At 49.0% G+C, this 14,190-nt stretch overlaps 2 protein-coding genes across 2 annotated transcripts; both read right to left on the reverse strand.

The window, feature by feature from the left end:
* Nucleotides 1-1,112: 1,112 nt before the first annotated feature.
* LOC145512462 (uncharacterized) lies at nucleotides 1,113-9,321 on the reverse strand. Its single transcript, XM_081506150.1, is given in 5 exon segments — nucleotides 1,113-1,276; nucleotides 4,305-4,447; nucleotides 4,609-4,828; nucleotides 5,013-5,378; nucleotides 9,231-9,321. Coding segments are annotated over 5 exon segments (984 nt in total).
* On the reverse strand, nucleotides 8,732-13,924 carry LOC145512463 (uncharacterized). The gene is made up of 7 exons (XM_081506151.1): nucleotides 13,898-13,924; nucleotides 13,250-13,429; nucleotides 13,018-13,145; nucleotides 11,741-11,842; nucleotides 10,647-10,701; nucleotides 9,742-9,953; nucleotides 8,732-9,506 (listed from the first exon to the last, which is right to left on the reverse strand). The coding sequence occupies exons 1-7, from the start codon at nucleotides 13,922-13,924 to the stop codon at nucleotides 9,419-9,421; spliced, it is 792 nt and encodes a 263-aa protein (XP_081362277.1). The 3' UTR covers nucleotides 8,732-9,418.
* Between the last annotated feature and the right edge of the window lie 266 nt (nucleotides 13,925-14,190).

The following is a 14,190-nucleotide window of genomic DNA, read 5'->3' on the forward strand; positions in this document are numbered from 1 at the left end:
TGAAGAGGCCATTTTCCAAAGGGAATGGCTGAATGGGGGCCTCAGTGTGCAGTGAGCACAAGGTGACTCCTCGCTGACTCTGAGCCCAGCATTACGCGGAGGGTTTCCACATGTGCAGGAGACACAGAAGCCACCCCTGAGTTATCTACATCTCCCCCACCTCCAGCTAGAGGGCTTTTCCTGCCCGCACATCTCATGTCAGAAGAGCAAGGCATGGCTCAGTGATATGAGAGAAGCTTCATTTCTCCTCCAGAGATGAAGGGGAAATACCATGATGCAGCACCCTTGCAGAATCAGTAAGAGTTCTGCTGATAACTCGACCTGGACATCATTCAGAATGCTTAGTATTAACACATACATTTGCATTTTATATTCAGGGAAAAAACGCAACATCATTGGCAGCTAGGCCTGGAGCAGCACAAATGGGATTTATGTCTACGTGCTGGAGTCACTGTTGAAGAATGTCAGGGCTGGGGTCTGATCTGTTCCTGGAAACCAATCTCAAGCAAGAATTGTATGAATCACATGCGACATCCACATGTGTAGACAGAGCTGCAGTTTATTTTTGGTTGCACTGGGTCTTCAGTGCTGTTCGCAAGCTTTTCTCTAGTTGAGGTGAGTGGGGCATACTCTCTAGTTGTGGTCCAGGGGGTTCTCACTGCAGTGGCTTCTCTTGTTGAAGAGCATGGCTTTAGGGTGCATGGGCTTAGCTGCCCCGCAGCATGTGGGATCTTCCTGGGTCAGGGATGGAATGGGTGTCTCCTGCATTGCAAGGTGGATTCTTAGCTGGACCACCAGGGAAGCCCCCAGAGATGCAGTTTAAACAGTTTAATGGAACAGCTACTGTAAAAATCACTAGCTGTATTCATGTTTAGACAAGAAAGCTTGCGCAAAATGGATTGACAGAGCGGGCCTGAGGCTGCAAGCCTGTGTGCAAGCTTGAGCTTCCCAGGTGGTGCCAGTGGTAAAGAACCCGCTGGCCAGTGCAGATGGAAGAGATGTGGGTTTAATTCCCGGGTCGGAAGATCCCTCAGAGGGATCCAGTGTTCTTGCCTGGAGAATCCCTTGGACAGAGGAGCCTGGTGAGCTACAGTCCACGGGGTTGCAAAGAGTCAGACGTGGTTGAGCGACTCGGCACACACGCAGCGCACGTGCAAGCCTGATCTCTGGCTGGCACCCGGGAGCTTGGCCGTCAGTGTCGTCTGCACTCTAACTGATGAGGGTTTCCCACTGTGCCTGGAGACAGTGTCATTCACACTGAGCATCTGCTGGCCCCCTGGGGGTCTGGATCATGGCACCTGCTGGGCAGGTGTCTGCTTGCCTGGTGCCTGGTGTGCTTTGTATGACCCCTCAGGGGAAGCACAGTGTTGAGAGCCCCACCAGACTTCACCCAGACTTCGCCTGCCTTTTCCCTTATGATCCAACTGCATGCACATCCCTGTGATACCGCTGCCATAAATCTCGGCCGTGAGTGCAACTATATGCTGAGTCTCATGAATTCCTCTAGAAAATCTCCTGATGTGGGAATGGCCTTGTGGACCTCCAACAGTTCTACCGCTGGTTTTATCAAAAAGATATTCAGCAACATTTTGATATCTCTATGTTTAAAAGCAGGAAGAAGGGACTGCTGTTTGAAGGGGCCCCTGGGTCATATGTAACACAGGTGCGGTGTTTTGTGTTTGTGTTAGTTTCTCAGTCGTGTCTGACCCTTTGCTACCCCGTGGACTGTAGTCTGCCAGGCTCCTCTGTCCATGGAACTCTCCAGGCAAGAAGAGTGAAGTGGGCCGCCATTCCCTTCTTGAGGGATCTTCCGACCAAGGGAGTGAGCCTGGGTCTCCTGCGTTTGTGTGCTCAGTCACTAAGTCGCGTCCGACTCCTTGCAAAACCCCACGGACTGAGGCCCACACACTCAGACTCTGCCTGTGGGGTTTCCTAGGCAAGAAGACTGCAGTCGGTTGCCATTCCTTCTCATATTCAGGGGATTTAAAAAAAGCCACAAATGTAAGTGAAACCAATGAAAACGAAATAGATATATGGATATACAATTGTGAGGTTATTCTTTACAATACGTTGAGTCCAGGGACCTCTCTGATGGTCCAGTGCTCCCAACGCAGAAGGCCTGGGTCGGGGAACTAGATCCCGTATGCCACAATTAAAATTTTGCATGCCGCAACTTAGAAAAAATAAAGACCCCGTATGTTGCAATGAATATCAGAGCTCACCTAATGCAACTAAAATATGGTGCAGCCAAATAATTAGTCAATTAAAAAGACTGGCCCAGCAAGCTGTAACGCTAACACTTCCTTTCATGTGTGTCTTATGCATGTTCCCATTTGGAAACACTGGCCTCTGGGTATGAGAACCATTTGAGAAGAAAGTTCTCAGATTCCTATGTCACGTGAGCCCGCTTCTTGATCCCGAAGAGTGTCTGGTTTGACTTATGAAAGGATGAAACCCTTCCCAGAACAGGACCTGAAGCACTCATGTGTACACAGCAGCTGCTGTCCTTCCATTCCTCCCCGCCCCCACACGCATCCTTGTGTGATTCCCAGCGGGGCAGGACAGAGGAGCCCGGGGTGCTGCAGTCCATGGGGCTGCAAAGAGGCGGACGTGACTTAGCGACTAAATAACAACAACGTGAAAAGGCAAAGAAAAGCTCCTCAGATGGGCGGGGCTGGTGAATGGCACACTTGGCTTTGGGATGAAAAGGGGAAGAACTAACAGTGATGGTGAAGGTCTTTGGAATGGCAACATAAGGAAGCCCTTGTTCTGAAGCACAATACAGATTCCCTAGTCCCTCAGACTTTTCTCCCCCTTTGTCAGCACATGACTCATTTTCTACTGTATTTGTTTGCTTGCCCACAGCCAGATACCTAAGAGGAGAGGATCTGGGGTTTCACGGAGAGCCCTTCCGTGAGCCCTGCTTTCCTGCTCCGCTTGTCGCTCTGCAGCTCTGCCGGGGCGGCTGTGCCTCCACTGCTGCAGCCCCTCCTTACAGGGTCCTGACTTCAACCTTTGCCACTCTGCACCTCACTCAGACCTGCAATTAACAGCCTCTCCTACTTGCTTCACCGTTGTGGATTTAAATTTCAGCCTTTTTTATGGAGGGCTTTCCAGGTGGCTCAGTGGTTATAAAAAAAACTCCACAAAACTGCCTGGCAATGCAGGAGCCATGGGTTTGATCCCTAGGTCAGGAAGACGCCCTGCAGAAGGAAATGGCAACTCACTCCAGTGGTCTTGCCTGGAAAATCCCATGGACAGAGGAGCTTGGTGGGTTACAATCCACAGGGCTGCAAGGAGTCAGTCGCAACTAAGCACACACATACTTTTTTTTTTTAATGTGCTGATGAGTTGACCTTAATCAACCATCTGCGTATAAATTCTTATGTGCTGTAACATTTTGTATACAGACTGTTTTTGGTCCTGTTTTCACTTCATTGGACATTTTTCATATTGCTGTGGACTCACTTCTAATTAGTCAACTTAACTGAGCAAGAAAGTTACAGCACAATGGAGTCCCTGAAAGACTACTTTTAACCCCAATAAAAACCATTTTACAAAACTTCCCATCATTAGTATTCCTTCAATTTGTGTTTTTTATTGCTGGTTTACACTGAACATGGCTGGCCCCAAATTTCATCTCTAACACCATCTTCCTCATGTAATGGTTTCTTCTTAGGTGGAATGTTTGGAGCTCTGTGTCAAGAATATTTTTCAGCTCACTATCATTTCCAGGACTGTGTTACTGGGACAATGTCTGATTGAGACTGGGTGGCTATTTGGACTACAAAGGATTACCCAGTGGTATAGCTCCATTCTGTTTTCTAATTCCTGCTGAGAGCTCTGACAATGTTTTTCTTCAGTGCTCATATTCATAGCTTCTCACCTAACTGCAGAAGTAAATATATTTTAGTGTACAAACAAGTCCTTCATGCTGCCTTTGTAAACTGTGGGCTCCTGAGTTTTACTGCCAGAGATTCTGATTTAGTAAGCTGAGGGTAAGCTTAGTAATGTGCAGTTTCAAGACACACACTCCAAGCAATTCTGATGCCTGCAGTCATTAGACCACAGTGACAGTCATACCTTGGTCAACTGATGTCTAGTAAAGAAAGTCTGGCAGTGAACTTTTTCACTTTGATTATTCACAGGGTTTCTTCCCTATGAGTTTTCTCATGTTGAATAAAGGATGTATTATAATGGAAAGATTTCCCACACTCATTACATTCATAGGATCTCTCCAGTATGGTTTCTCTGATGCCTAGTAAGTTGACACTGCTGGCTAAAGGCCTCTTCACAATGTTTACATTCATAGGGTTTTTCCCCAGTGTGTGTTCTCTCGTGTTTTGTAAGGGTTGATCGATCATTGAAGGTCTTCCCACAGTCAATGCACTCATAGGGCTTTTCTCCAGTATGTGTTCTCTGATGCTCAATAAGGTGTGACCTTTGACTGAAGACTTTAGCACACATGTTACACTGACAGGGCTTCTCGCCAATGTGCATTCTCTGATGCACAGCGGAGACCTCTGGCTGAGAGCTTTTCCACAGTGACTGCATTCATAAGGTTTCTCTCCAGCATGTGTTTGTTGATGCACAAGCTGAGTTCGCTGCCGAAAAGCCTTCCCACAGTTGTTACACTCATATGGTTTCTCTCCAGAATGAATTCTCTAATGTGAAAGGTGAGAGCTCCCAGTGAAGCCTCTCCCACATTGATGACATTCAAATGGTTTCTCTCCAGTATGAGTTCTCTGATGTTCAATAAGGTGAGAGGTCCCAGTGAAGGCTTTATCACACTGATTGCATTTAAATGGCTTCTCCCCAGTGTGAATTCACAGATGCCTAATAAGTTGAGTGCTTCAAATGAAGGATTTACCACACTATATTCATATTCATAGGATTATATTCATAGGGTTTCTCTTCACTGTGAGTTCTTTTATGTGTGACAAAGTCAGAGCTCTGACTGCAGGACTTTCCACAATGAGCGTACTCATAAGTTTTCTCGCCAGTTTGAATTATTTGATGTACAATAAGGTTAGAGTTCCACCTGAAAGATTTTCCACATTCATGACATTTATATGGTTTTTCTCCAGTGTGAATTCGTTGATATCTAATGAGTTTGGAACTCTGGGTGAAGGATTTCCCACACTGATTATATTTGTAGGGTTTTTCTCCCATGTGAGTTCTCCGGTGTACAACAAGGTCATAGCTCTGGCTGAAAGTCTTCCTACATGGAGTACATTCATAGGGCTTTTCTCCAATGTGTGTTCTCTGGTGTACAAGCTTAGAGCAACAGCTGACAGATCTTGCACACTGATTACATTCATATGGCTTCTTTCCAGTCTGAATGATGTCAATGATGTCACAGTTAGTAAAAGATGAGGCTGTGTGGGAGGCATCACAGTCCTCCTCATATTTGAATAGTGCCTCTCCAGGATGACTTATTTCAGTCTGTACAAGGATCTGTCACATTCAAACTGACTCTCCAAATGCGTTGGCTTGTGTTCATTAAGAGACAAGCTATGATTAATGTTTCCATAGTTCTTACCATCTTTGCTGTTCTCTGCTGAAAAAATTCTATTAAGAAAATGAAAGGAGGTACCATAGTTGAAAGGGTCACTATTGACAGTATAATCATAAGACTTTTTATTTCCTGTTTCAAAACCTGCAAGTTTATTCAAGTAAATAATCTGCCAGAAGGCTCTTGCACTTTGAAGATCTTCACAGGGCTTCAGATTAGCCCAGTCTAATGATTAATGAAAACCGAGTTCTATTTCAACTTTTTACCCTGTGAGTTGAGCTTATGGAAATGTGTTCTTGTGGGTAATGTTGGAGGTAGAAGGCTTAAACTCAGATATTTCCCTAAGCTTAGGCTCACAACTCCCACCTTGAGCAAAATGTCTCTCTGAGATGAGTACTATTTGATTCAGAGTCCTCCTGGTTCTTCCCTAGCTGGTCCCGGGAGTGGTGCATTTCTCCTAATGACACTAACCCAAGGCCCTCCTCCTGAACATCTCCATGTGGTAAGATGGCCCTTCCGCAGCGATCTTCTCTTCAGAAGCTGACTCTTTCCAGTGTAGTCTTCCAGTCTGAGAGAAATCCAAACGGCCTGAACTACCGGAGAAGCATTAGAAGGGGAGGGTGGGATGAAACAGACCACCGAGTATGAGAGATATATCTCTGGGTCTAATTTATGGACTGTAATTTCATGCAGGATGTGAAATGGAGGGATGGCTCAGCACACAGGAAATCAGTGTGTGTGTGAGTCCCTCACTCGTGTCTGACTCTTTCCAACCCCACGGACTGTAGCCCACCAGGCTCCTCTGTCCATGGATTCCCCAGACAAGAATACTGGAATGGGTAGCCATTCCTTTCTCCGTGGGATCTTCCCAACCCAGGGATTGAACCTGGGTCTCCTGCACTGCAAACAGATTCTTTACAATCTGAGCCACCAAGGAAGCCCAGGGATTATCTGCTGGGCCCCAAATGTTATTGCAAGTGTTCTTATAACAGGGAAGCAGGAGACTTGATACACACAAGAAGACAATCTGAACACAGAGCAGAGACATGAAGGTGCTGGCCTGAAAGACTGAAGTGATGTGGCCACTGACCCAGGAATCCTCCCCCAGCCACCAGAACCTGGAAGAATAAAAGGAACAGCCTTTCTAATGAGGCCTCCAGAAGGAGAATGGCATGTGTGCACTGATTTCAGCTCAATGATGAGATCGTGACTTCTAGCCTCCAGAGCTGTGGGAGAATCAATGTGTGTTGTTTTAAGTTACCCAGCTGGTAATCTGTTAGAGAAGTCACAGGAAACAAGGTCCTAACATGTGCCTCAACCCTATGACTCACACTCAGTCTATATCCTGGTGCTGGATCTTGAAATGAGACCCCAAATACCAATGATGACTTAATATTCTTAATGGACCATTTCTACCCCTGCTTCAGGCTTCCCACAGAGGAAAAAAGGTCTCTTTAACCACTCCAGAATTGATGCCACCGATTCCCCAGACAATTACTGGGGTCCCTGAAGCTGTGTGCTTGGCCAGTGGACTCCACCAGCTGACAACTTCTGAGGTTCCATTTCCTTAGTGGTAAGCCAGGAATAAGAACGCTTAGCCAAGAAGGGTTACTTTGAGGCCAAAATGAATCAGTTTGTGAGCCTCACTTGGTGTTCGGTACATAAGGCACCAAGCTATACATGGTTCTGCTGATGTCACCACCCTTGTTAGTGTTGTTAGAGGGATTCCTCCATCTGTTGAACATACTGTGCCCAGTTGCTCAGTTGGATCCGACTCTTTGAGACCCCATGGACTGTTGCCTGCCAGGCTGTTCTGTCCAAGGTATTTTCTAGGTAAGAATACTGGAGGGGATCCTCCTCCAGGGGATCTTCCCAACCCAGGGATCAAACTCAAGTCTCCTGCATTGCAGGAAGATTCTTTACTGCTGAGCCATCAGTAGTAGGCCTCTAACAAAGAGTGCAATGGGCTTCCAGCTCAGGACACTCAACTGAGTCCTCCAGGATTCCCCCTTCACTTGTCACTCTGCCCACACAACTGCCCTTTTTAGGTGGGCAGCCACCCACATCCAGTAATATTAAGGCCTCTGTCCAGCTTCCCATCCTTTTCTCCCATGCCTGCCAAGGAGACAGGCATCCTCCATTTGGCAAAGTATGACTTCCAGGAGGATGTTTTCCTTGTGCCAAACACAGACCTTCTTTCCCTCTTGGGGAAAGCCCTTATCTCTGCCCAATACTCCCACAACCGACACTGTCCTCCTTCCCAAGACCCTGCTGTGTTCCTCTGGGGTGCTGCCTTGGAATCTCTGATGAGAAGAAGTTTTCAAATGAAACAACAGCCTCATGAAGGGGAGTGAAAGAGTATCTGGGGGTGAAGGGGAGGGAAGGGATCTTTACGTGGCTAAGCTATGTCTAAGATATGCCTGGCTGTTGAAAAAATGGGCAAAGGAGGTTAAAATTCTACAGCAGCATCTGCATCAGAATCTTGAAATAAGGAAGACAGACTGTGTGGGTCAGCCAGAAAGTAATGTCTAGGGTAGAAGAGAAGAAAGACACTGCTGGTAAACTGACTTCAGAATGATGTCATTTGAGGACCAAGGGTAAGTCAAAGTAGGTAAGACTTCTAAGTAAGAAACAACAGAGGCTGCAGACATGACAGTTACAGGGTAAGAAGAAGCAGGAACACATGGGATAAATCAAACACCTCTAGGCCGGCAGAAGGTGGCGTGATGGACACACATGCTGCTTATTGTTAAGTGAAAGCAACCTCTCAGAAAGGACCATGTACTACATGATTCCACCTACACGACATTCTAGAAAAGTAAACTACAGAGACAGTAAATTAATCAGTGGTTTCCAGGAGTTAGGGTGGAGGGAAGGAGGAACAGGTGGAGCACGGAGGATCCTTAGGGCAGTGGAGCTACTCTGTACACTACACCAGTGGATATACAACATCACATGTTTGTACAAACCCACCAAATACACAACACTAGAGTGAACCTAACATAAGCTATTGACCTCTGATGGTAATAATTAATCGATGTAAGTTCCTCGATTGTAACAAATGTACCACTGAATGCAAGATATTAATAACAGGGGAAACTGCATGGGGAGGGTGGGCATAGAGAAACCCTGTGCTTTCTGTGAGGACGAAACTGGCTGTAAAAAATAAAGTCTATCAGTTAAAACAGAGCCGCAAAAAAATCAGAAGCAGCCCAATTAGTCAGGGAGATGACCATGTTCTAAAATAGACTTTGGTGATAAATACACAAACTGCAACTATATTCAGAAACTTTGCATGCTTTATACAGGTGAACTGTATGGTATGAGAATTGTTTTAATATTTCCATATAGCTGTAAGAGAAAAAAAAAATCCAATTAGGCTGACATGCAGGGTAGGTGGTGGGTCTATGGGATGAGGTGAGATGGGAAAGCAGGTCCAGGAATGGTGGTTTAGTAGGAATCCTTCTGGAAAGCATGGATTCTCACCACACCTTGAAATCATTCCAAAGTCATGAAAATGTCCAACATGGAAGATGGGTGGACACCCAAACGGCAGAGCAAAGACCAGCAGGAAAGGGAGGCCCGAGGAGCTGCCACCCTGGATGGAAGTTATGATGAGGGATTGGAGGAAAACAGGAGGCAAGAGGACCTGGGAATGAGACATGGTAGCAGAGGAGTGAAGACCAAAGGGAGACAGGGACAGAAGTGAACTCACGTGTGCGACACGTGTTGACAACAGCAACAAGTGTCCTCTGTGGGTGGGCTGGGCAGAGACAGCCTGACAGGGATGAGAATGTGGCTGCCATGTTGGACATGAGGTGGCAGCAGAGAACACCTGAGCAGACTCCCTGAAAGCGGCCTCTCTGCTCCTCGGACTTTAACTGTTGAGCCGCTGGCTTGTTCTCACTTTGGGGAGGTCCCTGTTCCACTCTCCAGTGGTCCTCTCCTTGCTCCAGCTGGGAGATCACATTTGGCTTCGAGAGCAGAAGTCCTGGTCAGTGGAAGAAAAACAGAGGGCTTGGTCTTCTGCTGGGAGATAGGTCCAGCTCTCACCCCTGGGGTCAGATGTGGATGGACTAGGAGGGGCCCCCATCCTCCCGAGTAGACTCCCCACACCCTGAACCACAAGCCATAGACTTGCCCTGGAGAAGGTATGAGCAGCAATACCCAGATCTGCATCCCAAAAGGACTCACTTCCAGCACCTTCTGGGCCAGTCCAGGCATACCTGAAATGAGCCGCACCCTGGGTCTGGCGACGGGCAGTGACTGCCTTAACCAGGGGGACCAGGTGACCACAGGTCTTGGGCGCCGTCTCACGGTACATCATCCTCTGGGCCAGGTCCAAGCGTCCCCAGTCCTCCCATGTGAAGGCCACAGCCACGTCCCTGAAGCCCACAGTTGGCTGAAGCATCCTGGTGTTACCATGGAGCCCTGCTTTCTTGACAAGGAAATTGAGGGTAGGACAGCACAGGGAAGGGAGAACCCCTTGCTCAGATCAGATTCGGACGCAGGTCCAAGGTGTTTTTATTTTTCTCTGGGTATCTCATCTACCGCTAGTTGCATCGGTGATCCTGATTTTCTGCTTTGGGAACAATGGGGGCCCCTCTTGGAGATCCTCACCCCCAGCTTCTGTACAATATCAGATTGGAAACCAGTCAAAGAGGATGCTCTAAATCAGGGGTCAGCACAGCCATGAGACAAAGCAGGGCTATGGTGTGTTTCTAGGAAGCTAATGCCATAAGCTCAATTGCTTCCTCATGAATCCACATGTGAGCCATCGAAGGGTGACTTTGGCGCTTTACGGGCACACTCTCAGCTGCCCTCTTGAGTGGTCTCGGTGAGGTTCAATGGGCCAGAGTGGCTGCCTGTTTCTGGAGGCTCGGCTCTACTCGCCCTGAAGGGTCCACTGAGCAACCACCATGAAGACAAAGTCTGAAGAGACCTGGCCCAGAGACCCAGGTTTGGGGAATGCCTGGCTCATTCACGTGGGAGCCCGTGTACTTCACCCCAAGGCACAGGGCAGCATTACAAGAACTCTCATGCGCACTGACCCGAGGAGGTGGGTGTTAGTCCTGGGCGCATTCTACAGCCACGGAGACTAAAGCAGTGGGAGCAAAGGTCTCCAGCTCACCTGGGATGGGATCTGCTGAGAATATGCCTCCGCTTCCTCCTCATACCTGCAGACGCTGTCGTGAAGAAGGCGGAGGCCCTCAGAAAGCAGGGCTGGGGTTGGGGGAGCAATTAGGGATTGAGCCCCTACCTCAGTGCCTCCACACTCCCAAGGCCACCCCCATGCCCAAAGGCGAGAGCAACCGGTGCCAGCTGAGGACTATCCCTTGGGGAGTGAAGGGCAGGGAGGCAGGGCTCTGATCACGTGGGCTTCCTGTTCAAGGCTCTGAGGTCAGCCAAGGCGGCTGAGCTCTCTCACTGAAGAGGGCCAGTCTGCCTAGGTCTGGGCCTGGGCTGTCACAGGCTCAAAGTAAATGTCGTGAGGCATGTGCTGCAGTGTCTGAACCATGAACCCAAAGACACACAACAGTACCTCAACACTCAAATTAAGGAGGGGCCAGTTTTTCCTATCATCTCAAGATACTACATAGAGAGAAATGGAGGCAGTGTCAAAACAATTGATCGTACAATTTTAAAAAAATCCCAGTGAAACATCAGCCGGTTTCTAAAAATGGAGGTGGAGGAAGGGGACAAGGAGCATATGAAAATCCCCAGGAGGACAACTAAGGGCACTCTGTGAGGGGGTATCATACTTCTGGACCTGCTGGGATGCTGCCCACCTGGCCAGAGGCCACACCTATTATCCCCCGCTTCCCTTAATGCCGCCATTGCTTCCCATACTCCGCTCATCTAGTGTCTTGGCTGTACTCATGTGACAGTCCCACTGAGAAAGCCAGGCAGAAATCCTCCCAAATCTTATCCCAAACCCTTCCCCACGTTTGACTCCCTCTCACTCTGTCTGTACCAAAAGCACATCCATGCTGCACGCTTGCAGACGTGCACACACAAACACACACACACACACACCTAAGAAGACCGCTCAAGGCTCTACGTGAAGCTGTCTTGTTCCGACATTCCTGTCTATCCACGGGCAATCTCCTACTACGCGCATTCATTTCCACCCTCTGGTCCTCTTCTTCCGGTTGGAGACATCCCAGGGTGGGGGCTGGGAACACCTCCCCTCCACAGCCAGACTGCCTGCTTTCAAAGTCCTACCTCCACCAGTTGCCGCTGAAGGACCCTGAACAGGCCTCCTCAGCCTCTCTGGGCCTCAGCTGCAGAAATCTGGGAGGAGAGCAGGCCTGCTTTGTGGCGTTGCTGTGATGATTACAAGAGTTGCATTTACAGAGTTTAACACTTATGCTGACACACAGTAGGGCCACAACAGATTTAATTCTATTGGTTATACCTGGACATAAAACTCCTTCTTTCTCTCATGCTGGACTCACGGTCCAGCATGGGTACCTCTTTCTAGAGGCCTCTCTTTCTCCTTCTCCTTCCAGTTCCTTTTTTTCCTGCCTGTGAGGGGCGGGGTTTCAAGTACTGCCCCAGGGCTTATGTCCAGCCCAGACCTCCCTCCCAGGCTGCCTTGCCATTCTCTCCTCCAAACCCAGCTATGCCTCTAAAGACTTGATGAAATAAAAATCGTATTTCATGGCAAGACAAAAACAAGGCAAAAAAATTTAAACATAAACTTTTTCTTTGCTCATTTGGGCCTCCTCCCTCCCATTTAGTGTGCATGCTGCATCCGCATTAACCATACCTACTCAGGGGACAGACAAACTTCCTTCTTTCCAAGGGGTCACAATGACCCACTACCCGCTTTGTACTGCAGAGCTGAATTATATCAACTGTCAATTCCTCACCTGACACATGGCCCTTTGTCTCAAAAAGTATATAACTGTGCTTCGACCTCTAGGGTGGAACAATCCTCAGAGCTTTCTGAAAAGCTACTTCCTGAGTTATAATCCTCAGGCTTGAATAAAATGTCCCATTTCCTTCTTAGAGCAATTATTGATTAATTTCTTCGTCCACAGACTCAACACAACTGATAGCGTCCAGGATTCCCTCATCCCCTGCACTGCGGCCTCCCTCCTGGCTCCTCACTAGAACCGGAAACTCAAGAGCCCTTCTCACACTTTCTATTCCCTTGGCACTGCCCCTCCCCTGAGCCATCCACCGCCGGATGCTACTATTTACTGAGGCTCTGAAACCCAAACCCCAGCCCTCGCGCACCCGGCAATTCTGTGGCCAGCTCTCCACACCTCCAGTCATGCTCACCCCTCCAGGCCCTCCTCACACCGATCTCTCCACCTGGGGCAGCATCAGCAAACACAACCCACACGGGCCCCCAACACCCAGGGCCGGAGTTTGCGGGTGCGTTTTTCTCTGCCAAGAATGCCCGTAATTCTTTGTCCACCAGGACAACATACACTTTCTCTTAAAGCTGAGTTCGAAACCCACGGACCAGTGGAAGAAATGTGTCCACGTACTGGGCTCGGGAGGCCTGTGGGGCACAGGTGAGCCTCCGCGCGGGTTCCCGGGCCAGGCTCACCTGCGCGCGCGAGTATTGGCGGCACTTCCGGTAGGTGGCGGAAGTGTGCCCGCTCGGCGCGAGGAACTACAAGTCCCAGAAAGCCGCACGCCGGTGGCGGTTTTTGTCGCGCCGGTGGCGGTTTTTGTCGCGCCGGTGGCGGTTTCTCTAGTTGCTGCAGCAGATGTTACTCCTCGCGGCGGCAGCATAGTGGCCTTTGGCGTCTGGGCGTGGAAGTCGAGGGAGACCCCCTGCCGAGGAGCACGGAAGACGTTTTCGCAGAGCCCGCTAGAGCGGGGGAGTCTGCCACAGCGGGTGTTTGGCAAAGGCTCAAAGGCCGGCCAAGGAGAGGGTGGGGCCTCGACTGTGTTCTGAGTGTGGCGTATGAAGTTGGAGGCCGGCTAACAAGGGGTGCGTCATCCTGTGTGATTGCTCAGGGAAGCTTGCTTGGCCTTCTCCAGTTGGTCCCTAGGTGGGACAGGGGCAAAAAATAGGGAAGCTGGCAGTTAGTGAGCAAGTCCTGACTGTTTTGGACTTGTTGCTACAGCGATTGTGGGTCAGAGAGTTCTGTTTTATGTGATCTGACCACTGTGTGCATATTCAGCTTCACTGCCTTGTGGGGCTGAGACCCACAGACCCGCCCTGGCTCTTGAAGGTGGGAGAGACGGCAGGAAACCTTCCTAGGCCGGCCTTCTGGCGGGAACCACTCTGGCTCTTCCTGAACCTCAGGTTATCATTGAGTTCCTAGATTGTTGTCTTGTGTCTGGGTTGCTCCTGTGCCCAGTCTTCTTGCCTCGACTCTTCTGCAGTTGACCTTCTTGGTTGCTTTACCCACCGACCATCGCCTTCTTATCTGCATACTTCATGCTTGCTCGCAAGACCCTGCAGTTTGTGTATTCTTCCAAGGTACTTGGAACCTACCTTCCAAAAGGAGAGTCTTGATGGGGTGGTGTCACGCCTCATGCTAGTGGACTGAATTAGGAGGGTGTATTCTGACCAAGCAGAAGTGACAAGTCTATTGAAGGCTTCTGGGGAAGTTTCGCTCTCTCTCAAAAATGGACATGAGACACCATTGTGTCCCCTTGTGTTGCCTCTGGACAGTGTAGTCTGCATTCAGTGTGTAGAACAGGAT

This window comes from Giraffa tippelskirchi, chromosome 7, assembly GCF_054371585.1.
Source record: "Giraffa tippelskirchi isolate mGirTip1 chromosome 7, T2T-mGirTip1v1.2.pri, whole genome shotgun sequence".
Classification (NCBI taxonomy): domain Eukaryota; kingdom Metazoa; phylum Chordata; class Mammalia; order Artiodactyla; family Giraffidae; genus Giraffa; species Giraffa tippelskirchi.